The 27,408-nt window shown below is 36.7% G+C and overlaps 1 protein-coding gene across 7 annotated transcripts in view; it reads right to left on the bottom strand.

The window, feature by feature from the left end:
* LOC123870797 (optomotor-blind protein) overlaps positions 1–27,408 on the bottom strand; it is a 148,649-nt gene that overhangs the window by 76,469 nt on the left and 44,772 nt on the right. For 4 of the 7 annotated variants that reach the window (XM_045914240.1, XM_045914233.1, XM_045914234.1 and 1 more), the window contains exons 2-4: positions 23,705–23,818; positions 22,031–22,144; positions 20,278–20,431 (exon numbers count right to left, since the gene is read on the bottom strand). In XM_045914240.1, coding sequence (XP_045770196.1) covers positions 20,278–20,431; positions 22,031–22,144; positions 23,705–23,818 — 382 coding nt within the window. The remainder of the gene's footprint in view (positions 1–20,277; positions 20,432–22,030; positions 22,145–23,704; positions 23,819–27,408) is intronic. The other 3 variants (XM_045914237.1, XM_045914238.1, XM_045914239.1) reach the window with 2 other exon arrangements.

The raw sequence follows: 27,408 nt of genomic DNA, 5'->3' as shown, positions 1-27,408 counted from the left end.
GATGTCGCTTTGAATTCTACAAGACAATAGAGTAGGTACCTACTCGGCGTTTTATTGTTATAATTTTTTCTTATTCTATAGAAAAATATTCATGTTAACTTTTTGACCTAGTTTTAAATGTTAGGTCACTGTTAAGTATTTATCTATGTACCTGGGTCGAAATATCGATAATAATAATTAATTTTAGACACCTGATAGCAAGAAAACCTTATCTAACCATTGTTTATAACTACTACTTGAATGACGTAAATGATTTACGTTTCACACAGGTCTTACCTATAGGTTATACTTAATAAAAGCTGGAAAAACAGGCAATTTGTAATACATTTTATAAATAACCGTGATGATTTCAAGAAAAAAAAAGTGACAACATAATCGCTGTACGCCGGTAAACTGGTGGTAAAACGGCGAGTAAAAAACTTTGATTTATTACGTGGCGACGAATTCAATTGAGATTCTTTGCGAGGCTGTCCGTGGGAGTTGTCAGTTTAGAATTATTATGAAATTAGGAGACTCTTGCAACATTGTCAAGGCTGCTGAAGTTTTTATAGGATAAATATTGTAGACAGGTAATTCGATGTGCAGTTAAACTATATTGGTTTCGAAAGAATCGGAATTAGATGAGAGAGAGCTATTGCTTAGAATTTCTCTTATTAATCAAATCAGAAGTGAGAAGATCCGCAGAAAGCCCAGAGTAACCGACATGGCTTAACGTAATTCGAAGCTGAAATGGCAATGGGCAGGGATCATGGTTCAAAAAACCGATGGATGTTGGGGTCTCAACAAGGTGCTAGAATGCGACTTCTAGTCCTGTGTCACCAACTCACCAATCGTTTATTCTCTACGATTCGATCGTTCAGGTATAATGGTTAGTGCCACGACCCGGATTATTATTGAATGATCCATAATCTGTGATCTGTATTTTTTAGTTTCGTTCTTGGATCTCGGCGATTAGTTGAACCGGATCGTTCAAAACGAATGATTGCAATCACCAATACTTTTACGCGACCCGGGTCAAATGATTGAATCGTTCATGACAGACACAGAACTAGCGACTTCGCACCGGAAAGCGCAGCGTAGCAGATTCTCTACTAGGTACAGGTGGACAGACGACATCAAACGAGACGAGGGAGTCGCTGAGATCAAGTGGCGCAAGACCGTGGTGTGTGGAATTCCCTACAAGTGGCCTATGTCCAGCTGTGAACGTCTATCGATCAATAATGATGATGTGTATACAGACTGCTTCTCTAAGATCTATAGCTCAATGCCTTCGATAAGAAATGACATGTTACTAACAATTTTTATATTACACTACAATAATAAACAAAAACTATATCCGCGAATGTCGTGCTTACATCATACGGGAAGGCCTCCGATGTGTCAACGGTGACACTTTTATGTGTTTCCCATGCAAATTGACCAGCGAAATTGATGGTCTGACGCGTCTTGTCATATTTCAACCTTGGAGTTGACGCGAGCTGTTCTATCCAAAAAACTGGGTCGGGATGGTACGCCCTTAACAGACCAGTCACGTTTTGTATGACAGGGAGTTTGCTTTGTTCAACATAATATTCATCAATGTCACTGTGCATACATTATTGGCATTTTGTTTAAACCATTTGTTTAGCTCCCGGGTGAACATGGTAATTTATAAAGAGGTAGAGCTGCTATTCTTTTTTTCTTGGTAATTTTATTATGTACTTACCTAGATCATTGCCTACATCAGACGAATAATACTCAAAACTAATACTTACAATATTCAGAAAATGTGTACATTTATAACATCTTCTTAAAATCTTAAAATCGAGCGTTGTAAAAGGATTAAGGAAAGTTTACATGACAAATCTCTGGATACCTATTTACTTATTTCTTTTCTCCAACAGTCGTCTAATGGACGCCTAAACACTGGCATTTTATAAAGCGATTTGTTTACAAAGTAAATGGGTGCAAGTCAATATATTATCTTGTATTAAGAATGCGTAAATTTCTACAGTTGCATGCTAGAACTTGACAATTGGATTTAGCAAGCCATTTACACGAGCAAGTACTGGACATTTCTTTTCCCCAACAAATCATTATTGATTGCCGGAATTGACTAATTCAAATCCTATCGTCTAATGGACGCCTAAGCACTGACATTTTATAAAGCGATTTGTTTACAAAGTAAATGGGTACAAGTCGATATATCATGTATTAAGAAAGCGTAAACTTTTTCAGTCGCATGCTAGAGGCTAGAATTTGACAAATGGTTTTAGCAAGCCTTTTACATGACAAATATCTGGATATTCCTCTTCTCAACAGTCATTCATCATTGCCGGAATTGACTGATTCAGATGCTATCGTCTAATGGAAGCCTAAGCACTGACATTTTATAAAGCGATTTGTTTACAAAGTAAATGGGTACAAGTCAATATATCATGTATTAAGAATGCGTAAACTTCTACAGTCGCATGCTAGAATTTGACAAATGGTTTAAACAAGCCTTGCGGTTTACGCAAACTTTAAATAAGTAGGTACTTACTTACATTCCGTTTAGCTGCGAATTTCTGGCACTAGCTTAGAGGTCTTTATTTAACATTTACTTATTGCAAACTAGATGATGCCAGCGTCTTCACCCGTTTGGATTTACTTAGTTGTTTTTGAATCCCGCTAGGATTCTATGATTTTTTAGAGTAAAAACTAGCCAATGTTCATCTCCGGGAGGCAAGGTATCTCTGGACTTTTCAATAAAATCAGCTTAACAAATGGGCCGTGAAGAGGTAGCAGACAGAGGTACCTAATTACCTAATTCAAAAATGGAAAACCCTACACCAAAAAATATGTAGGTACATACATTGATTTTGAAAGAGCCAGCAGGGGTACATAGGTACTTAGAATTGTATACTATACTACATCATAGTAGTGTAACATCATAGTATGTATTGTAAACTATGGTAGGTACCTACCTATAGAACTGCACATAGAGGATGAAACGCGCAATCTTATTTTGGGGGTCCTGAAGGGGAGTTGAAAATAATTAATCTTCAACACCTTAGGCCTAGGTGTTGAAGATTATTTACAACTCGTATAAATTATTCACAATTACATACTATGAAATTTGAATGCTTATATGAGCTTATAACTAATGCATAAGAGCATAAGATACAACCTATACCTATAGGAATGTAGAGACATGTGTGAGGCAACCGCATATGCGTAGGCTCTACAACGGCTTAGCAAACATACAGTTCAGAAGCTAAGAAGATAACATGTTTCTGAACTTATCAGCGGTGGCTTTGTAGGAATGAGGGCAAGTTCGATCCGTTAACTGGTTTTTGCAACGAGCCTAGCATGATGATCACGACAAAAAGTGTACTTATTACTTTTTTTTTGTGTTTTGAGTTCAGTTTCAGTTCAAAATCAGTTTGGGCTCTACCATATTATGACATATTAGGTAAATGAGACCCCTGAATTATCTACGTGAAGTTAAGTTTTTAAGGGCGTAGTTTTTATTTCTCGGGATAGAAATAACCTAATCTGTCTCAAGGATGAGTTATCTCTGAGCTAAATGTCTGTCAAATCGGTTAAGTGGGTGAGCCGTGAAAATATAACAAGCAGACAAACAGACCGATACTTCACATTCATAATATTAGTCTGGATATGGATAAGTAATCTTATTTTTACTTAACACATTACTTATTATTAGTTGTTATAAAAGTTTGACAGACGATTTATTGTTTTAGGAGTGTGATCTTTTGAATTTTTATGTTGCAAAGTCCATTATCCTCTGACTTGGTGTCAGAGATCTCTCTAAAACGAGAGATAGATCTATTTTTTAAACTATAGCACGTGAATTTGGATTAGAAATTTTTAAAAAATTCAAACGTTTATTTTTTACTGGATACAAGTGTAAAGTGACACATAGACATGTAATCGGTAATTATTTACAGGGGTGGCTCGAAAATCAATGACTGACACCCATAGACTTATAGGTATATTTATATCAATGTTGACATCTGATAAAGGTACTATTATCACAAAGAACACCTACACGTACAGACTAAAATTAATTATGAAGATGCGTTCCCTTTTTCAGTCAGCTTCTCCTTTCGAACTGTACGGTTGCTAAGCCGCGGTCGTTTCTATTCATGTGAATGGCGTGAAGTCTGCAATTCCGATGGAAACATGCTTGTCACAAATTTCCATGACTATCGGTCGGGGATCTCACGCTGCGTGCAATCGGCCGTCGATTGCCGGCTTTTTATGGCGAAAGGAAAAGAAACATGGTGGTGCGACTGATGGAACACCGTGTCGCCGTTTATTTTCCGAGTTAGGTTTTATGTCGTGTTGTGGCTACGTACGGAGTCGATACGCGGGCTGGGCTTTTGGCTTTCGAAACGATATACGAGTAGGCATGCAGTAGATATTGGAATCCTTTCCGCCTAACCCGAAACTAAGGTAGATTAGTAGCACTATTTAGTAACAATATTATTATAAATACGAAAAATATTTTCGTATTTATAATAATATTGTTACTATTTTTGTTTGGAATCAATAAAATAAATTTAACAACCTATTTAATTGTTCTTTATAGTTTCTTTGAATAATAAATATTTTTACGCATTTAGGTATCTACATGTGTTTCAAATGTGAAGACCAGAAAAATCTATAAAGTATCTATAAGTACATATCTTTGCTTTTGTAGTTTACGTTTCATCACTTGCAAATTAGGACTTTTTGCAAAAGATGAAACGTAAAAGTACCTACTGGTATTATTTTCAAACAAAACCTACAAAATATTTCATAAAAAATAAGCAACACAGTGTCACATCTTAATCATAAGATTGACTTTTCAATATGGCGTTAGTATTCACATTCCAAACGCATAGTAGGTCCCTTCCCTAGCAATGTTCGTGTGCCTACATATGGCTCACACCTAAATTACACTATCAACATTCAAACGGCAAACATAAAAAGGTACACAAAAATCGTTAGTTTAGCACCCCCCTTAATAATAGCTGATTTGCCCCCTCGAATAAGGAGGAACCAGTATAACAAGGCCTGCAAATAATGATTCGCCAGTATGACTTTCGGTGTCTATGAGTGGATTTTAGCGGGGTTAGGGGGTCATATCTTTCTGGTGACGGGATGCGTGTCTTCAGCCCATCCCGGTTTGAGGCAGTCCCAGCCTAATGCCACTTGTATCGGACATTTTATCGTCACACGCACAGAGTTGTCATGTTGCTAGAGTAGCAATGCCCAGCAAAATGGACCTGACACTTCATCTACAACTTCCCAAGCCATGCTTTTTGCCATAGGTATGGTAAAAAGGGAAGGGTTTAATTCTATGAGTTAACTAGTTGAGTCACTCCGGTATCGCTCGACTTTTGAAATGAGAATGAGGGGTTGAAATTTCACAAAAATCCCGAAACACTCTCCCACTGGGCGATTAGAATTCAACGATAGGCTACTTTATTTGTTAACTTGGTACCTACTAACATTACTAACATAATTATAAGGAAATGTTGTTACTAACACAACAACTTTAATCTGAAATAAAAGATTATTTATTTAATAACTTAAATCTAGCTGAACAGCAATTGTTGTCACTATGTAAGAGCGCTCTTTTTGCACATGAGATTTGCTGTTCCATGGTCAAACTCAGTGGTCTTACGCTCGATTTTCGGGTGAGTTGTGAACGGCGAATTTTAGAAACTATGCTCTGGTGACGGTTTTATTGGCCCTAAAGGTAAAATAAAAGCGAACTTGGAGTGTTTCTAAATTTTGCGGTGTTATGTCGGTATTCTCGAGCGTTGTCACGTTTTTACGGGCGAAGTTGTGGGCCAACAAAAGTGTTCACGTGATAAGTCACTATAATGTTGGGCGCTCGTAGATATTTGAATTTTTCGTACATTTGTGTTTACAACTTTGTACAAACTTCCATTGGGAAATTTTCAAGTGACATTTATGAAAAGGATGCTATAAAATATTTGAATGTAACCCGCAATCAAATTGGAGTTCTTTTTCGAAAAACAACAAAAAACTGTTTATGACGGAATATCATATCAATATCGGAATATAGGGTAGGTACGTAATTGTATGAGATAAGAACCGCGACAGAATAATCCATAGGCTACTTTAATCCATAGCTACCTACTAATATTATGTGTCGGTCTGTCTGTCTGATACCTTTTCACGACCCATCTGTTAAATCGATTATGACGAAATTTAGTACAGAGATAATTAGCTTGCAGACGGACATAGGCCACTTTTCTGTCCCGGAAATCATCGAAGACGAAGTCATAGGCTTCATCTGCGTATTACACAGATACCTACCTTGCATCCCGGAGACGAATATCTACCTATACTTAGATTGTTTTTATCCCGGAAAACCAAAGAGTTCCCACAGAATTCTTGAAAATCTATCCTTTTTTTATTTGATTCTTACCGAAAATCGGTAGGTTGCATCCGGGAGACTGACATGCTAATTTTTAACCCGGAAAATCAAAGAATTCCTAAAGGATTTATTAAAACAATCCACGCGGACGTAGCCGCGGCCATCATCTACTTACTTAGTAGCTTATAATCTGTTAGATCTAAAATAATCATGTTCTACTTTTTAAAGCTCCGATAAAAACGTACGTAATAGCGCCCGTAAGCCATAATTCATACATTTCAGTATGGTGTTCACACAAGACGTGTCGTTTTCACAATTTCCCCGCCAATTTTCACTAAACAAAATGGCCGCCGGGCGCGGTGTGACACGCACGTTTAGTAACACGCAAACTACGTTTTAAAAGAACGAGTTATCTAGGAAACGTGTTAATTATTTAGCATTAAATAAAAAAGAAAATTTATTATATCTTGTTTGACTCAAACATCGATATTGTAGCTAATTAATCAACAGAGAAATTCGTTTTGGAATAATATAATGTAGTTTATTAGTTTTAAATAATTATTGTGAGCGTGTGTTTGTGTTTATTATTATTGTACAATATTATAGGTAGGTATAGAGATACCTACATCTACGTGTAGGTATGTGTAAGCTTTGAAGGCAATGGTATGTAAGTGCTAAAGAAATGTATATAGATACGTATAAAAATAAGTGTGTATGATTGGTATTTTTAGGGTTCCGTACCTGAAAAGGAAACGGAACCCTTATAGGATTACTTTGTTGTCTGTCTGTCTGTACGTCCGTCCGTCGTGTTGTCAAGAAATCTATAGGGAACTTCCAGTTGACCTAGAATCATGAAATTTGGCAGGCAGGGAGGTCTTTTAGTACAAGTAAAGGAATAAATCAAAAAATTTAGAATTTGTGGTTACATCATTAAAAAAAAATATTAAAATGTGTTTAAATTTTCAAAGTAAGATAACTAGGTATTACAAGTGGGGTATCATATTATGAAAGGGCTTTTATCTGTATATTCTAAAACAGATTTTTATTTATTTTTATGCATAGTTTTTGATTTATCGTGCAAAATGTCGGAAAAACTACCCGAGTAAGGAACCCTCGGTGCGCGAGTCTGACTCGCACTTTTCGGTTTTTTTAATTTTGATTTTGAATTTTTATTATTTGTGTGCCATTTCATTAATAATATGTTTTGATATTTAAAAGGCTCCAGATCATTTATAGTTATTACTAGTTTATGCCCACAATTTAGTCTGCATGGACTACACAAATCTATACCTATTGAATTCAATACTTTACCCCATTAGGGGTTGAATTTTTGTCAGCCCGTTGAGTCCAGTAGTTTGAGCTGTTGATAGTTCAATCAATCAGTCGGTCAACTATTTAGATTACCCCATTCATTAAATTAAATCCTCAAACTGCCCTAACGATTGTAATCTAACCTACCTTTTTTTTTCAAGCATTGTTTCAAAGTAAGCCGATGCTAACAAGTGCCAAGTGCGAAGTGCAAATATTGGCATTGTCACCGTGGTCAAAGCAGCACTCTACATGTAACAGGAGACGACAAACACTGGCATTGAAAACGTTAGATTGGCACTTAGGTACTATTGTTTTGCGATTGGTATTGTGGCATTAGTTTGATTCGCTTTTGTTTCGAGTTGAAAATATTACGATATTTGTTTCAAGTAAGAACGTATTAATTATATGTATTTCTGTAAGTTATAGCTATCACTCTAACAAGAGACGGCAAATACTGGCATTAAAAATATTGGATTGGTATTTTTGGTAATTGTTTTGCGAATTTTATTGTGATATTAGATAAGTTCGCCTTTTTCATTATTTCGCCTGCAATAAGTATTCAATATGATTACTAATTTCTTCCTAAAAAGTTCAAGTTTTCTTAACTTTAAAGATAGCGAAATTTTACCGATTTATACACAAAATTAACCCTTTAATCTGGAAAACCACAGACATAGATATTAGTTTCTAGAATATGTCTGCAAAATTTCATGGACTTTGGTTGCTTAATATACAAATGAAATTGGAACTACGTTTGTATGAAGCGAGTGACGGAGAGATCTCTCTTAATCAACATGTCTGAAAACGTTACATAAATAATTGACAATTAAGAAGTAAGGTTAGAATGACAAAATATAAATAATTACATACCTAACTGAAAATAAGTAATGTGGTAATGCAGTAAGCTAAGCCACAATTATCGGCCCGGCGGTAAAATTAAGAAAATTTGGATACTTACCAAATAATTTGGGATAGTAACATTATGTTCTAAATGTCCTCGAAATATTGTCTACTTAATTCTAATAATAATATTTCAATAAAATTCCTCGCAATAATTGATACAACTCGATCGTAGTTTGATGTTCGTAGTTGTGGTATTTAATACCCATAGATTTGGATGTAGATCTGTATAAAGTGCCACAAAAGTGCATTTGATCCTTGGCCGCAAATATTTGCACGATGCCCCCGTGGGAACGGGCAACTGGACCTTTATTTGAAGAGACAGGGATAGCATCATTGGTAGAAGGAGATGACATACTTCCATCATAATAATAACGAGATTTGGCACAGGGATAGCTTGCATCCCGGGGACTTACAAAAGCTACTTTTTATCCCAGAAAACAAAGAATCCCCACGGTAGCTTTGGCTAAAACTAAAAATCCACGCAGGCGAAACCCGTGAGCGTCACCTAATATTATAATGGCATGTATGACATGTAATTAGTATGGTAGGTTCCATAAACTGAATTAATATTATTACCCATTCAGTCCGCCGATAGCAGGTGTCGATGTCATTATTTACAACATATTGCTGTATATTCTGTATCTTGGGGCGATTTTACCTAAATTATGTGTAAATGTTCCGTTAATTATCTGCCTACATTAATTTACAAAACTTTACTCGTATAATTTGTATATCTTATTTAGAAAGAAGCATGATTATTCATCATTGACATAGGCATCACAGTTTAAAAAATTTAATCCATATTCATATCCGTACTAATTCATACTTCCATACTAATATTATAAATGCGAATGTGTCTGTGTGCTGACTTTTTACAGTCCCTCTGTTCAACCAGTTTTGATGAATTTTGGCACTTACAGAAATATCATGCATTGCATCCCATCCCAGGGCAGAACATACGCTTCTTTATCCAAAAAAATCAAATAAGTACCTACCTAGTTCCCACTAGAATCTAGATTCTTAGGAAACCTAAATCCACATGGACGAAATTACGAGCCTCATATATCTGGTACTTATGTAGATAGTTTGCATCCTGGAGACAGGCATAGGCTATTTTTTATCCCGGAAAATCAAAGAGTCCCCAGTTCCGACGGAATTCAAAGAAATCAACTAGGCACTTACCTACTTTATTCCACGCAGACAAAGTCAGAGACGAGTAAAAAATAAGTAGATAATAGATATGTATTTTATTTGAAGATTCAAATTAACTTGTAACACAAAGTAATTATAAATTAGGTGCTTGATCATAAATAATGTGACTTTATTAAGACGCTTGATAATAAATGTAACTTCGTAGCAATTATTTTACTAAGCAAACAACACAAAAGAATTTATACATGTAAGTAAATACATCACATTATTCTTTGTTAAGCGAGCAGTTACTTATAACTATTATGAAATGTACCTACCTACTTATAATTAGGGTTGTACTACTTCTTAGGAACATTTTATTTTTAATTATTATAATTTGTGTTCCTTCTACCTAGGTACATTTCTCACAACATTTGTTTTTAGCTTTAGACTGATAGGCATGTATAGTGGACAACGGGGTGGGGACGCCCCGCACACCCGCACAGCCCCCGCGCTAACCCGTTGCGAGTGTGCCCCCCCCACCTCAAACCAAGATTGCCATCTCATCCTGTCACGAACTATACCTGCCGGTACCGACTGCCGTGTTACCGAAGACTTTGTTTTAAGGGTTCGGTTCGGTTAACCTCTAGGTTTAACGGCTCTTATTAGATGTTAGTGATAACACGGAGGAGACGAAAAGGCCTAGGTAATTTGGACATCCAAAAACGGTCACCCATCCAGCTACCGACCGGAGTCAACGTTGCTTGATATACTCTGTCACAAATAGGCCACACGTTCAAATTAAAATACCTATACATACAACCTTTTAAAACGATTATAAAATCCACAAAATTACATCTAGGTTAGGTATAGGTACACTCTACAGGATAGGTATTCTTATACCCATGTAGTTATGTACGGATCCATCTCATAATAATATACTAATCATTATTTCGCAATACAAAATCTAATTGAACAATAGACGCCAAAGATAGCTTAAGCGGCCTATTTGTTACAAAAACTTATCTATGAGAAGTGCCCATCAGGATAACACGATGAGCGGCGTCTACGCAATCAAGATGTCTATAAAAACTGGCCAAGCGCGAGTCAGACTCGCGCACGGAGGGTTCTACATATATATTTTGGATGGATACCTACGTGTATTTATTTTGTTGCTTAAACTATCTTTAACTGGAAATTAAGTTTGTAATCGCAATTTTTTTATGTGATGCAAACTAAAAAAAAATCCGATTTTTTTCTTTGCTTGTGGTGTGAGATCTTGCTTATTGCCACATTTGATGATTCTACTTCAACGAGATGTACCTTATAGTACCGTGCACGTACGAGTCAGACTCGCCCACCGAAGAAAGAAAGAAACTTATTAGCATGGAAGAATCGTATATAAATACATAGTTATTAACAAATCCCGCATTTCACAATGAAAATAAAAATACATATAATTTTAATTCTTTCATCAGTGATAAGTTGCGCAAGCATCTTAAAACTACATAGATATTCCAAATTTTAAGTAGCATTAGTAGTTCCTGAAGTAAGCAGCTGTGACTGACGGATGGACGACAAACAGAAGAAATCGCACAATTAAGATTCTTACCATTTTGCCAAGGAACCCTAAAAACTGCTTTATCCAGCTAACCGAGCCTACAGCAGTCAAAACCTCAAACAGGATTAAAATTTACACCTCGCCTGCCAACAAAAGATACAAGCCTTTTTTAATTGAAAAAAATAAAGCATCTTACTCTTCAATAACTTGCCTACCTACTTGTCTTTTGATCCCATAGGCCATAAGAATAGAGCAAGCATAGAGACATACCTACTCGTAGTTTTGGCAAAGTCGCAATAAGCACCGATAAAAAATAAAGAGTAATATAATCAAAAACTTATTCAGCTATAGGTATCTATCTATTGGGCATAATAAAACTTCGTTTTAGTACAAAAAAGTCATCGTTTAGTCGCCATTTAGGCTTTTTCCATTGCTCGTATATCACCGCGTTACACAGCAGGTGGGAACAGTTAACAAAAAACAAAGCCAACCGCCGCCACTACCTCAAAATGTAAGACGCCGAATTCCCAAACAAAACTTCCCGTATGAGGGCATACCTATTCTGAAAACCGCACGACCGAGAATACTCGATAATGAATCCATTACAACCCTATCACCAATCGAAGCGGTAAGACGGCGATAACCTTACCTACTTACGAGCAAGATTTTATCACCCCCCTGTTTAATAGAGAACAATTTACGAGAGGGCTCACCGATCGCGCTGGATGCTTCGATGCCTCCCAAAGGACATCACCTTTTGATCAATAACTGTATATAAATTACGGAGCATATGCCCTTTCTTGTGCAAACAAGCGCACCGGTTTGCCGGCCTTTGTATCTCGGTAGGTATTTATCGGAGAGCCCGTTCAGAAGTTCGTCCGTTACGTAGCAAACTTGTAGAAAGCGGGAAAGTATTTCATAACTTCCGTGATGAAGACTAACAAGTTTAGGTACTCGTTTTCTTGTTTTCAAGGTGAAGGATGCTGTTTTTAAAAGTAATCGTGAACATTTCCCGGCCGGGCGCGGCGGGGAGGTTCGACAAACTTTTGATTCGCATGTTTTTCGGCATTCAAGGCAGCTGTATTCACGGCCGGGAAGATAACTTCGGGAGCACAATGCGCTACTTGGAGTGAATTAGACGCTCGAAAGACGCCGGCTGCGGATTAGCCCTTCACAATTAAAACGGGCAGACGGCGCTTTTTGTCATCTTTGACGTACAAGCCTCAGAATACACCCCCGGCGGCGAGCGACGCCATTGTGCATGCTCAAGATGTTTTGATTTGTAAAAACGGGTGCAGAAGGCTGCGATTAGCGGGGATCGGAACGCGGAGGTTTTGTGCTCCTCTTTGTAACACGAGTTGTTCATTCGTGTAGTTATGGTGTAATTTGGTACGTTTTTATGGGGTACGAATTATGACTGAAACTACATTATGCTACTATGTTAATATTATAATCGTAGCTCGTTAAAAGGTGCTCACCTTTTAGCTGCCGTCTGTAATTATGACTCTATGCTTAAATAGACTCTTGTAAAATTTTACAGAATAAAATTATGGTTATAGGTAGATATTAAATTATGCCCGTGACTTCATCCACTTGAAGACTGATTAAGACTTTTTCAAAATCCTTGGGAATTCTTTCATTTTCTCGAACAATAAATAAATAATGTCCTTAACTGGAATTCAAGCAAATTTCTTCAAAATCAGTTAAACGGATGGACTGGAAAAGATAGTAGACGGACAGACTCTTTTGTATCTATAATATTAAGTATTGAAGAGTATGCATGTAGATCGTAGACTCGGTGATTCATACTTGGAAGTAAATAAATAGATATAAAATAAAAAGATCAGAAGTGGGATCAGATAAAAAATTAAAAAATCCTAATTGATTAAACTTGTCCCGACCTATTTGATTTAATGGTTGAGTTTTTAGATTTTGACATCCCTATTATAAGTGCTCTAAAGTTTAAACTGGCCCAATAAAAGGCGGTCAGGCGCCATCCTTTAATCCCGTAATTATAAACGCTTTTGGCGACCGTTAAGAGGGGTCACTCCGTCACTCGCTTCATACAAACGTAGTTCCAATTTCATTGGAATATTAAGCAACCAAAGTCCATGAAATTTTGCAGAAATATTCTAGAAATTAATATCTGTCTGTGGTTTTCCAGATTTCTGTTAAAATTTTCGGTTTCAAAGTTACGCGGCTTAAAAATTTACATACAAATCTTTGAGCCCCTGTAATTTTAAAACTACATATTTTTAGAAAAATCTAAAACACCACAGATATAGATATTAGTTTCTAGAATATGTCTGCAAAATTTCACGGACTTTGGTTGCTTAATATTCAAATGAAATTGGAACTACGTTTGTATGAAGCGAGTGACGGAGAGACCCCTCTTAAAGAGTTAAAAATGTCATTATAATTGACGACACGCCAATTTATATCTTAGCGTTGTAATAAAAACCAGTTCTAAGCTGAGAGCATTGTAAATAATCCTGATTGCCGACAATATATCCGCTGACGGACCGTGATTTGATGTCGCCGCGACACGTCGCGCGGTGATAAAACTCCACTTGTGTGGAACAGGGTTTATGATGTAGTGAGAATTTGACAGTTTGGAAAACAAACTTTGTATTTACGAACAAACAAACCAGTACCTTCACCTACAGGCACATCATTTTTAGGGTTCTGTAGTAAAACAAGGAACTCGTATAGTTTAGATCATTCCGTGTGAACATTTGCCTGTCTATGCGGCACGGCCATTTTAAAAATCACACTAATATTATAAAGGAGAAAGTTTGTATGTATGTGTGTGTGTGTGTGTGTGTGTGTGTGTGTGTGTGTGTGTGTGTGTGTGTGTGTGTGTGTGTGTGTGTATGTTTGTTACTCCTTTACGCAAAAACTACTGGACGGATTGGGCTGAAATTTAGAATGGAGATAGATTATACCCTGGATTAGCACATAGGCTACTTTTTATCCCGGAAAATCAAAGAGTTCCCACGGGAATTTTAAAAAACCTACATCAACGCGAACGAAGTCGCGGGCATCAGCTAGTAAACTATAATGCTGTAAAGTTTTATAGTAACCGCTACAGACGCATATTAAAATTTTAAAATAAAATCAGTCATGTGCAATTCCAACTCGCACACGAAGGGTTCCCGTTATCCGTACTATACTATTTTTTGAAATTCTTATTATTTGTTGGCATAGCGGCAATAGAAATACACATTTCGTGATAATTTTAGCTCTACCTATTACGCCTCCGAGATACAGCCAACATACATACAAGAGCCTAAAATTTTTTGGTTAACTCATTAATTAATAGATAAAATTAATCAATGAAAGAATTTTCAGTATCGAATCATTAGTTTTGGAGATTATCTACCTATCTACTCTGCTCCCTACATTACAAAATGAAATATTTACGTCTATAAAGTATTAATTGGTACTTACTTACCTACATTTCTTTTAATTTTTGTGCAATTCGTTTCTATTCTTGAAGATGTTAAAAAAAAATTAAGTACTTAAGTACTTACCAATCTATAAATTATTTTGTAACAATCATCCCAATATCGACAATTTACACAGCGCAGGACTATTGTGCCTTACACAAAAGCAAAATTAAAAGGTCGGCCATACAAAACGAACGCATGTTAACATATCGATAATATCTGTATGAAAAATTGACGGCCATACAAAAATCGGCATGTCGGATGGACAAAAACAACAGGGCTATCTCGAACACATCTTCTACCTGTTTGTTAGTAAGTATGTCAAACACGGTCAGTGTTCCGTATTAAAAATCGACGAGAAAGTCGAAAAAAGCTTTTTTTTTGTTTTTAACTTTTACGTAACCTTAACGCATAATAGGTAGGTTTATAATTAAAAGTGCAATGATTTTCATTATAATATCAGTATTGCAGACAATTATTAAAACAATATTTGTTGAATTTAAAAATAAGAAAAGTCTTTAAATCCTAAAAAAAACTTACTATGAGTCAATGTGGGAACTCTAGTAATGTATTTTTCATTTTCAATACAGATTACAGTCTAGTGACAATGTTGTACGATTATCGACCTTTGCCTATACCAAATGTAGAACTTAAAATTATATATCTAGTAAAAAATATTTACAAATTTTTAAATAACAACCGTATTGAATGCAAATAAGTAAGACATTAATTTTCAGGGTACTCGAACAGAAAAACTAGGTACGTAACAAAGACGTCATGATTCTTTTTGCGCCTTTAGCTAATTTCGATAAACTTTGTCGCCAATCGCCATAAAGAAACGTACTTATTCAATTAAAAAAATACCTCGCGACCGCGTAGTCAGCTGTTGTCAAAATTCTACGCATACCATGCCGCGTTGGGCCCGTCGTTATTTCAATTACCCCTCGTCAAAGACAAAAGACCTGACACGAAAAAAGGATCCAACAAAAAATGAAACAAACGCTCATCAGTGGAATTAAAAAAAAAAGAAAAAAAAAACAATCTTATCTATGATTGAATCGCGGTCGTGTAAACGCATTCGAGTGTATTATGTTAGTCGGCACCGTTTTCGGTAGCGTTTTTTTGAAATTGAAACTGGACTATACATTTTTTTTTCTAGTTTCCGATAGGAATATCCGTGTTATTTATGACTGCAAAAATATCTAAAAGAAAGTTTAAGAGTTTTAAAAGCCTAAAAATGTTTTGTGTAGCTTTACCTACCGGCTTTAGGTTCTTGCGCTTTTGATACAGAATATCAAGCTATTGATTAAATTCCACAAAAAAAAAAATAGATTTGCTCTAAGGTTTTCCACAGATATAATCAATTTTTTTATTAATCTATGGCTTAACCAATTATCACGCCCGACAGTCTTAAGGCTCGTAAATTGAGCCCCGATTCCACTTGTAAAATGTCCGGTAAGTGCAATCTGTGCAAATTAAGTTACCCCCAGGTATTTGAAAAATTATTCAGCTATGAACATCGCGTCGCACTTGGTACGCCAAGAGCTGGTGGACAGTTCAAATGAGTAACGGACAGCATTGATGAGGCATGTTTAAATGAGTCACTATACTCGGAGTTCCTCTATGTGATCGAATCAGAAGTGTCATCCGTAGAAGAAACAAAATAACCAATCTAGCTAAACAGATTGCAAAGCTGAAGGGGTAATGGGCGGGGCGGAAAGGACAATTCGAAGAAGCGATAGTTGTTGGGGTCCCATTATGCTAGAAGCAGCCGCAGCCGAAATAAATATTATACCAGACAAGACCTGAACTATACCTAAATAAAATTATAATAAACTTATTTGCATTTTTTTTGATGATTTTTTAAATTTTAATAGCTACCTAATTAAAAAAAAATATATTTCTGAAATTGAACCTATAATAACTGACCTTACTAATACTATCACAGTGCGTATTGTTGTGTTAAAAACGGTTTCAAAAACTAACACTTATTACGAACTATCGACTTTTATTAAGAACTTGATCCGAACCTCTGTCGGATGAGGCTCTAGGGCTCTTTTATAGTTGTACAAGGAAGCCTTACGAAAATAGGTAATTTAATAAATGTAGATGCCTTAACATGTAGGTACAGAACGGAAAAAAACCTCTTAAAAAAGATTTTGAAAAAACTTGATCAAAACACCCGCCAGCTTTCCGAGTATAGGCAGAAAGGCGCGAACCCAAGCCTCAGTGGCCTTGCTTAATCTGCTCGAGTGTAATGTAACCTCTAGATCGATACGGGCATCGAGGGAGCGCTAGCCTGAAGACTATTCAACCATGTGGATTTTTAATCTGTGAAAACTAGTTTTTCTTATATTGGTATTCCATTTACGAGTAGGAAAAAAGGTTAGCCACCTTTTAATGATTTATCTTCGAACTGGTTGTAGACATTAGTTATTGTTACGGTGAAGAAAATCGTCGTGAGGAAACCTGTATACCTGAAAGTTCTCAGAGGTGCATGAAGGCTGCCAATCCGCACTTGGCCAGGGGGGTGGATCATGGCTTAATTTAAACTTGTCTCATGTTAAGGATCTATGCTTATTAGTGGACCGGTGATGGGTTGAGACTTGAGATGATGGTGATGATGATGATGATGAATGAGTTAACATTAATTAGGGCCATGGAGCGGGCTCGAAATTTAACACGCGGGAAATATAGAAAAGAATGAAATGGCCTTAACTTTCTATATTTAAAAACTTGAAAAGGATGTCTGGGTGCGCTCAGCAAATCCAGACCTGTCTGCGCGGTAATGAGATTATGACCTAGTTCGTTGCATTATTTATCTATGATCTCCAGTCCAGACGGTGCATAATCTACTTTGAATAATTGGATGAACTTCAAATTTTACACCCTTGTGTTACCAGATTCTGTTCTGACCTGTTTGTGATGTGAAAACGGGATTATTTTTATATTGAAATTAAATTTAAATCTCCGAAGCCACCTTGTAGTGAATACCTTCGCACGGATTGTAGATATTAGTTATGTGATTTATCGAGAGATCTCCAAAATGTTCTCAAAGGTGTTTGAAGGCTGCCAATCCACATTTGGCCAGCGTGACAGATTATGCCCAAAACCCACCTCGTCCTCAGAGAAGAGTGAAGACCTATGCTCAGTAGTTGGCCGGCGATGGGTTGACCATGATGATGACGATACGCTAAATATGCCTCATGATATTGTCTCAGACGAAATAGTGAGTAAACAAGTGCAAATGTCGTTTATCATTGTTTGTCAATTTGATTCTTGGTTGAGGCAGGTGTAGCACCGAAAGTCTTTAGATCTACAGCACACGGACGAATTTCATCCGTGAGTGATGTGACTATACAAAAATGGTGTAACAGGTCACAATTGACTAGCCACTAGCGATTAAACGAGTTTCTAAACGTCAAAATCTTACTAACGAAGCCCGCTGCGTAACAACATTCTGGCAGTTGCACACAATCTCTAAATAGATAACAGGACTATTTGTATTGCTATCCCTTTCAAATACCTATTCCCTGCGGAGAAGGATTATATTAGATTTCAACCTGTCAATTTAGTTTAGCATAGTAAAAGTGTACCTACAACAAAATTAGCCACAATATTAAATTAACTTACAATATATGTCTATTTTAAAAGGGCAGGATGCTGTCATCGTAGACTACACCATCACTTACCTACTAAAGTGTGATCGCAATGTTTACTTGAGATCGAATAAAATCTATAATTTTTAATTTTTTCACCAACAAGAATGGGTATTTGTGTGCAGTCTGCGCTCTGCTTTAGGACTAAAAGTTGTGTTTATTTATGGTGACTATTAAACAAAAAAACTATAATTAACTGCATTAATTAACTGAAACACATTTCTCTTAACCGGTTTTGTTATATTACTACACTTCATTATTAATGCTAATATCGTAAAAAATACACGATTTATGGGTTTTATTTTATATTATGCTGTTGTTGCAAAGTATGATGTTTCACATCTATAGCATAAAATTATATGCCCTCTGCATATAGAGACTAGGACTACATGATATAAAGATAATACATAATATATATACCGCGTTTAATAGCCTCATCGGGTGACAGAAGGGCTGACTCATTTTTTGCGCAACGGATCAGCCTGGCTGTCCAACGCGGAAATGCAGCCAGTATTCTTGGCACCATTCCACGCGGGCATGATTTGTATAGTAATTAGATAAGGCTAGCTTTAAGTTTTATTGTAATATTTTCAATATATATGAAGATAATAGTTACATGTCTAAATTACCTAATTATACCTACCTACTGTCTTAAAATTCCCAAGAAAAAAGGTTTTTTTTTTTTTGAGAAATAGCATATGTATTTTGTTATTAAGTAATTTAAAATTTAATAATACAATCATTATTTGGACTCGCCTAAGCTAGATTTAAATATCTAAATCACACATAATTAAATAAATACTTTTAAAAATAACCTACTACTATAAGGCTTTCAATACAATATTCCAAGTAATCGCATTTGGAACTATAAGAGTAGAAAATAATTATTTCAAAAGTATTAGAATAATAAAAAATTACAAAAGTTAATAGGACCGGTGTACCTACACGTCATAACAATAAATAATTTTCTGTAAAATACAAAAAAGTGTAGCCAAAGTAAATACCGTAATAACCGTGACCGACACAATAGTATCCCGTCGACCGATGACAGATTCGGCCCAACCTTTTTAATTATAATATCACTCGCATTAAAAACTTTTTGCTCCGACACAAAAAAAAAGAAACGCTACTTTTTGGGGTTTCAATGGTTTGAAGTGGGCTTAACCATTTGTGCTATTGACATGGGTGATTATTCACCGCTTTTGTTAACAATGTATCATATCAAAATAAACAATGTTCGGTATATTTGGTTACATGTAAGCGATACTATAACGTTACATTTACAAAAGCATACGTCTGCTTGAAATCAGTGGATTTTCGGTTAGGCAATGTTTAAAATAACGCATTAAATGCACTAATTTGTCCATATCGATTGTAATAGCAGCTACCTTGGGGCAAATGTGTCTTATACCTACTTTTAATTACCTATAAAAAAGTTGCCAACGTGGAATTCTATTGTACTTTACAATCTTTAGACTAAAATGATAGGTCTATGTCTAAATGTAAGCTACAGTGCCACCAATTTATGTGTTCAGGTGGACCAATTACTACAATCTTGTCTATCATGTTGAAGGAATTTCAATTCCATTTTACATGGTGAATTTTTTAAATACCAATACCAAATTCTCCAATAGCGACGTTGTGGGAATTTGTCACCTGAACAGATAAGTTGGTGATCTGAACCCCTTTCATAATTCTCCCTGCATAATAGGATAGCACTTCATTAAAGACCTGACATTTTAATTTAGTTTACAGATTAAGTACAGCAGAATTTGCCACAGTGCTAAATTAAACCAATTTTGCTAAAATTAATACGTTAGGTAGTGGTTATACCTAGGTCTTAGTAAATCCACCGATCCCAAGCAGTCTAAAGAAGCAGGTACTCACGAATCCGTGTTTGTCGCTGATGTTGTTCGTCAACTTCAGCTTGTGGAAGGAGACAACCTTCTGCATCCACTGCTCACCCGTCGACGGCGAGTCTGGGTGGATGTACATCCTCTTTGGCATCTCAGGGTCCGCCTTGCCGGCTACCATCCACCGACTCCGGGAACAAAGGAAGAAGATCAATAAATCCTACAAGACAACCATTTATGGGACCATATTCGAAAATAGAACACAGTATCAACTCAATCCATTGCCGGTTTATTACTGAGCACATGTCTCTACATGAACAAAATGTAGGTACCCATTTAGATGTGAAGAGATCTGACAGGTAGAACAAATACGAGAGGAGACAAAGACGCGTTATACATTGTACTATTGTCAATCACTTGAGAGCATGATAATCGACATACACCGCCGATAGTTGTGCTTGTTCCGAGCACTGTCTGTATGCATACATCGGCTAGCTCCGCCGATTCGTGGTGTATGAAATGAGACAAAGAGTGGCTGTAATGTTATGTTGAACAAGTCTACAAACTTGAGACACAGCTAGCCGATTGCGAAAAAATCTGCATCATTTTACTACGGTCTCAATTGCTGTGATTGGCGGAGTTCTTACTGCAACAATGATTTCAGCCAATACTGAGTGAGCGTCGGTAATCAGAGGTGATTGCGATCGTCACACTGTACTGTTAAACTATTGCGGCAGACACCTGTAACTAACTATTCGAGTTAACTAACGTGCTAGGTGCGCTAGGTAAATCTGTCAATCAGTCGAAGACTCAAACGTCTAAAATGGATTTTAAATCTTCATATAATTTTTGCAGATTGATCAGTATGAGCTAAGCTCACGTTTAACTTGACAACTTACAATAAGGGTTCAGAATAGCACGTCCATGTCTCCTCTCCGAATTGCCAGTTTAAAATTCAAAAACTTAATTTTACTGTCTGCACATGATAATTTAAACTAGCACATAATTAGTATAAAGTACAATAAATCACACCGATAGCCAAAAACTAATTAAGCATCTACTAATGAAAGTGAAAATAATTTTTAATTAAAAAGAACACACGGGTTCAAGACAGGTGGCCGCATAAATTATTAAAGTTATGATGTTATAAACAAAGCAACTTTTATACACAAGTTAAAACGTGGCAACTAGCAAGGCTTGGAAATAAGTGTTTATTAAATTAGTGGTCTCAAGAAATCAAGACCTAAAATGTTTTGCTGCATGCACTAAAATTAAAGTTTGATGGTGATAGGGTTCGAGAAGTGACAATAACTGCATATAAATACAACGATTCATGCATTCGTATATCTGATGATGAAAAAAACAGTAATCTACACAAGCAATGTGAATAAAAGAGGTCTGCGTACAGCGGAATATTGAAGGTAAAGATAAATCCGCGCCAACGAATCGACGATTACAATTCGAAAACCGAGTAACGATACGTGATGAGATTTAAAATTAGAACAGATTGTGTTCAAAGACGGCATTGTACTGCAGAATATCCGGTTCGTTAGCAGAAAAACGAAGACATCAAGAAAAACCGACAGGTGCCGTACGAATTAGCTAGAAAAAGTTTATTACGCCGCGCAGATCCCTATCGTTCACATCTATTACGCATGCTTCTTGCCTCATCGTTCTTTTACGAATTACATTAAAATAAGATAAATCCATTCGATCAGTGTTACCGGTCACAAGCGCTACGATATCCTTATTTTAATTTAATTCCTTCATATCCTCTTTATTTATACCTGTTGTGGAATTTGTATCTGCAATCGTCGGCAGCTACGATGTCCATTAGCAAAATGTATTTTGCTTTTTTATCAAGACCAGAAACGCGAACTTTGTAGGCAGGAAACATACGTCTGCAAGCAATACGAGAGAAAAACATGGAGTTGTTCTGTGCGACAACGATTTGACATCGCGTCGATTGTGAGACGCCGCTACACTAGTTTCACTTTTTGTGCCCGTTTGATCTCCACACACTGCTGTTTCAGCTTGTGATCTCGTACCGCACTCATTAGAGGTATTTACATAAATTTGGTTCTCGGTAGTTTATTGAACTTTTAAATAACTAAGTACTTATAGCGAGGTAAAATGGACACTGTTTTGAATTTAACGTTTTTTTGTGCTAGATTTCTGTTTGTGGTCCAATTAGCGCGGCGGCGGCTTTAGTAAGGTGTTGCTGAGTATTTGCGACGGCTAAAAATTGTATCCGCCAAAACAAACCAAAAACGGCAAGGTGGCAACCATTGTGCGGTTTTGTGCTGTCGCGAAACGTGACCACTGCACGTGACCGTATGTGCACTTACGACAAAATAACTATACCTAGTGGCGTGCAGCTCATAGAGGTATAAAAGTACTGCCTACCCTAGTTGTCTTAAATCAACACTTATTATCCATTATGACCTGCCAGAAAATAAGTTCATACCTTAATGCTTGCCCTGGCTTTAAACTTTGTGCACGCCACTGCCTATACCCTACCATTCGACCAGAAAAACTTAGATGATTTCGGTAATACCTTGAGAAATTTTCAATCAAGCAACTATCTCGCGAACAATTTACATGTCAGTGATTTGTAATAATTAATTATCATATTAACGGCGCTAGACGGCCGGTCCCTTTGTCGGCGACGGTATCGGTTTACGGCTGAGTCACAGACGAATTTTCGATCGGAATGCTCGAGTCGTATTAATTAACGGATATTAAATGGAAGTTTATCGGTCGCATCTCGATGTTGCCAAACCTGCGCGTCGGCGGTTTTGATTCTCGGGTCCGACATTAAACAGAGAGGCGGCTTATCGCGTCATGTCATCGGGAATTAAACAATGTACACGATCAAATACGATGAGTATCGGTCCGAAAGTTGAGATGCTGTTGCCCGGAAGAATTGTATTTGCCGGAACACCTTTTGTTTTATCTTAACTACATTGAGTTAGTTTTGTAAACTATCTCGCTCCATATTTCTCACCTCCGATGTTGCTTGGTCCACTTTTTACGATGCGGCGTTTGAAACAAAGATATTTTAATGATATTACCCATTGGATGCGCGTTGAATCCTTAATCGTCGGGCGATTCCAGGCGAAGCTTTCCGTAATGTCGTTGCCCTTAAATTGAGCGTAGTTACGAATTGTTTACAGACAATTAAGAGCGTATCGGAATTAAATTGGTGGGAACTAGTGCAATGTGTGGGCGGAATCACAAGCTTAATGAAGAAGCGTGTAACGGTTCTCGATTCGACGGCAACATCTCCAATCGACGACGGTGTTAAATGCCAGACACCAATATGAATTCTGCAGAGATTCCTATTAGTTTCTGGCATGTTAATGGACTAGCAGTTTAATGTTATGGACACCAAGCTCTTAGTCGATACAAAGAAGGCGATAGGTAGGATGCGTATGATGGTTCCCTGCAGTATGGTCTACCTGTTGTGGAACTTATATCGGTAGTCGTCAGCTGCGACGATGTCCAGCAGGAGGATGTATTTCGCTTTCGCGTCCAATCCAGAGACGCGGAACTTCATTTGTGGGAACATTTGTCTGCAAAGCGGAATTATCCTTTTATCTTAACTGCTCTACAGATCTTCGTTTTTTCACCACATTTGAAGGTAAGGGATTTGTTATTATGCTAATAAAAACAGAATCAACTAACGCTACGGACTTTGAATCGTTATTAATTTTAGACTCTTTGCAGGTAGATACTTGCTTTGAAACCTATAAATTTTCTTTCTGATAGAAAACGATAAAAATTAAGAAAACATAGCGAATTTAAAAATACGCCAACACTTCTTTCATTTTGTAGTCTTTATTTGCGTCTTAGTTCATAATACGATCCATGTTATTATAATTAGATATTACATAATATTTCAACAAAGTATCTAGTGGTGGTAAGTGAAGTCTTAAAGCTCAACGTATTATATTTTGTGGTTTTAATAAACCGCGAAATTTTAGAAGCGCGCATAGCAAGGTGTTTTCTTCTCAATGTAACAATCCGGAGGAATTATAATTCTTTGCATGAACACGATTTACCCCGACAAACTAGCAGCATGATTCTGATGGTTTCAGTCAGATAAAGTTAAGAATCTCCTTCAGAATTTTTTTATCGAAATTGAGAATAAAATCTAAAACTTTTGTATACTTACAAGGTTACAAAAATATAATATCTCTTGTAAACAACACATTCTAGAGTTAAATGTGAAACTTAGTGGTTAGCGGTCAATGCAATTTCCTAATCCCTCTCTTTTTTACAACCATCGATTTTTCACCTGTCGTTTTCGTTAATTATTATAATAGAAATCGGAGAGGTTTTGATATTCTGGTACCTGTAGAAGAGTGAATAGACATCTTCTAGGCGAACGAGCGTCAGTCTGGACCTCATGATCACATTTTTTTTTTCTTCTTGACGCGCATTGTTTGGGGGCTGTGCAAATTATCCTTCTAGATCTTGTGTCATTTTGTCCGTTGCCGATCTATTGTGATTATGACATTTACAGTTCTCGTCCAATACTGATTACCGCCAGGAATAGCAGCCGCTTCTTGACCGGGATGTCATTATCACTTACAATTTGGAGTGATTGCAAGATTCATTGCAAGATTGTAAGATTTTTCACAACGAGATATTTTTACATACAGTCCAGTAGAAAAGTTAGACCTTACATAATGAGTCATGCAAAATTAGTAAGTACAAAGTTCAATTCAATATTTAACGTATTTTTCTTTCAAAAATTCATCTATTGTGTAGAAGCACCTTTCCCGTTCAAGCCTTAATCTTATACAATAGTAATTAAAAAACCTACATTGAAGCAGTTTAAGCTCCAAATTTTTGTATTAGTCCAGATTTTTAAAATAATATTTTTTGTACTAAGTTTTTACTGATTTTTGTAATATTATGTTCACTAGTCAGTGTGAACGTAGTTTACTGCTCATTAGGTTCGGATTTATCGTAGGTACGTGACGACCACGACTGATCCAAGTCAGGCTGATTGATGTCGTGCCGTGTTGTGGTTCGTTCGGAATAACAAGTGCTTACATTTAACTGGGATTTAAGCAGGATCATCCGCGTCGTGACGTATGTTTGGCCTTCATTATTTTCAGTCAATTTTTAGGGTACCGTACCCAAAGGATAAAATGGAGCCCTATTAATGTTGTTCTTCTGTCTGTCCGTCTGTCTGTCTATCCACGTGTCATTTTAAAAATAATATTTTTGGTTTTAGTTTTTTACTGTTTTTGTAATATTCACTAGTACTACTACTAGTAGTACTACTAGTAGTAGTAGTAGTACTAGTAGTAGTATAAGTAGTGAACGTAGTTTACTGCTCATTAGGTTCAGATTTATCGTTGGTACGTGACGACCACGACTGATCCAAGTCAGGCTGATTGATGTCGTGCCGTGTTGTGGTTCGTTCGGAATAACAAGTGCTTACATTTAACTGGAATTTAAGCAGGATCATCCGCGTCGTGACGTATGTTTGGCCTTCATTATTTTCAGTCAATTTTTAGGGTTCCGTACCCAAAGGATAAAATGGAGCCCTATTAATGTTGTTCTTCTGTCTGTCCGTCTGTCTGTCTATCCACATGTCATTTTAAAAATAATATTTTTGGTTTTAGTTTTTTACTGTTTTTGTAATATTCACTAGTACTACTACTAGTAGTAGTAGTAGTACTAGTAGTAGTATAAGTAGTGAACGTAGTTTACTGCTCATTAGGTTCACATTTATCGTTGGTACGTGACGACCACGACTGATCCAAGTCAGGCTGATTGATGTCGTGCCGTGTTGTGGTTCTTTCGGAATAACAAGTGCTTACATTTAACTGGGATTTAAGCAGGATCATCCGCGTCGTGACTTATGTTTGGCCTTCATTGTTTGCAGTCAATTTTTAGGGTACCGTACCCAAAGGATAAAATGGAGCCCTATTAATGTTGTTCTTCTGTCTGTCCGTCTGTCTGTCTATCCACGTGTCATTTTAAAAATAATATTTTTGGTTTTAGTTTTTTACTGGTTTTGTAATATTCACTAGTACTACTACTAGTAGTACTACTAGTAGTAGTAGTAGTACTAGTAGTAGTATAAGTAGTGAACGTAGTTTACTGCTCATTAGGTTCAGATTTATCGTTGGTACGTGACGACCACGACTGATCCAAGTCAAGCTGATTGATGTCGTGCCGTGTTGTGGTTCGTTCGGAATAACAAGTGCCTTACATTTAACTGGGATTTAAGCAGGATTATCCGCGTCGTGACGTATGTTTGGCCTTCATGATTTTCAGTCAATTTTTAGGGTTCCGTACCCAAAGGATAAAATGGTGCCCTATTAATGTTGTTCTTCTGTCTGTCCGTCTGTCTGTCTATCCACGTGTCATTTTAAAAATAATATTTTTGGTTTTAGTTTTTTACTGTTTTTGTAATATTCACTAGTACTACTACTAGTATTACTACTAGTAGTAGAAGTAGTACTAGTAGTAGTATAAGTAGTGAACGTAGTTTACTGCTCATTAGGTTCAGATTTATCGTTGGTACGTGACGACCACGACTGATCCAAGTCAAGCTGATTGATGTCGTGCCGTGTTGTGGTTCGTTCGGAATAACAAGTGCTTACATTTAACTGGGATTTAAGCAGGATCATCCGCGTCGTGACGTATGTTTGGCCTTCATTGTTTTCAGTCAATTTTTAGGGTTCCGTACCTCAAAAGGAAAACGGAACCCTTATAGGATCATTTTGCTGTCCTTCTTTCTGTCTCTTCTTCTGTCCGTCTGTCGTGTCTGTCAAAAAAACTTTTAGGGTACTTCCCGTTGACCTAGAATCATGAAATTTGGCTTGTATATGTGCGTGCTTTTTCAAATTTTTGTTTGAAGCAGGATAACAGCCATTTGAACTGTGGTGGTAATGTTGACAACATCATTACGTAACACGAAGCTAAAAACACCCTGAAACCACATTCCCGTTCGCTGTAATCTAATACATTCATCGTCAACAACCACATTAAAATGAACTACACTTCACCAAATCTCGGATATCAACAACTTGGATTTGTATGCAGCTGAAGGGTCTTTACACTGGTCAGCAACTGTCAAGCCTTGCAAGGTATCTGATTGCGTGGCACTGCAATATCGGCTGGAGATTATTTAATGATG

This window comes from Maniola jurtina, chromosome 13 (assembly GCF_905333055.1).
Source record: "Maniola jurtina chromosome 13, ilManJurt1.1, whole genome shotgun sequence".
In the NCBI taxonomy this organism is placed as follows: Eukaryota; Metazoa; Arthropoda; class Insecta; order Lepidoptera; family Nymphalidae; genus Maniola; species Maniola jurtina.
Note: the sequence above shows the minus strand (reverse complement) of the source record. Positions and strands in the feature narration are given on the sequence as shown.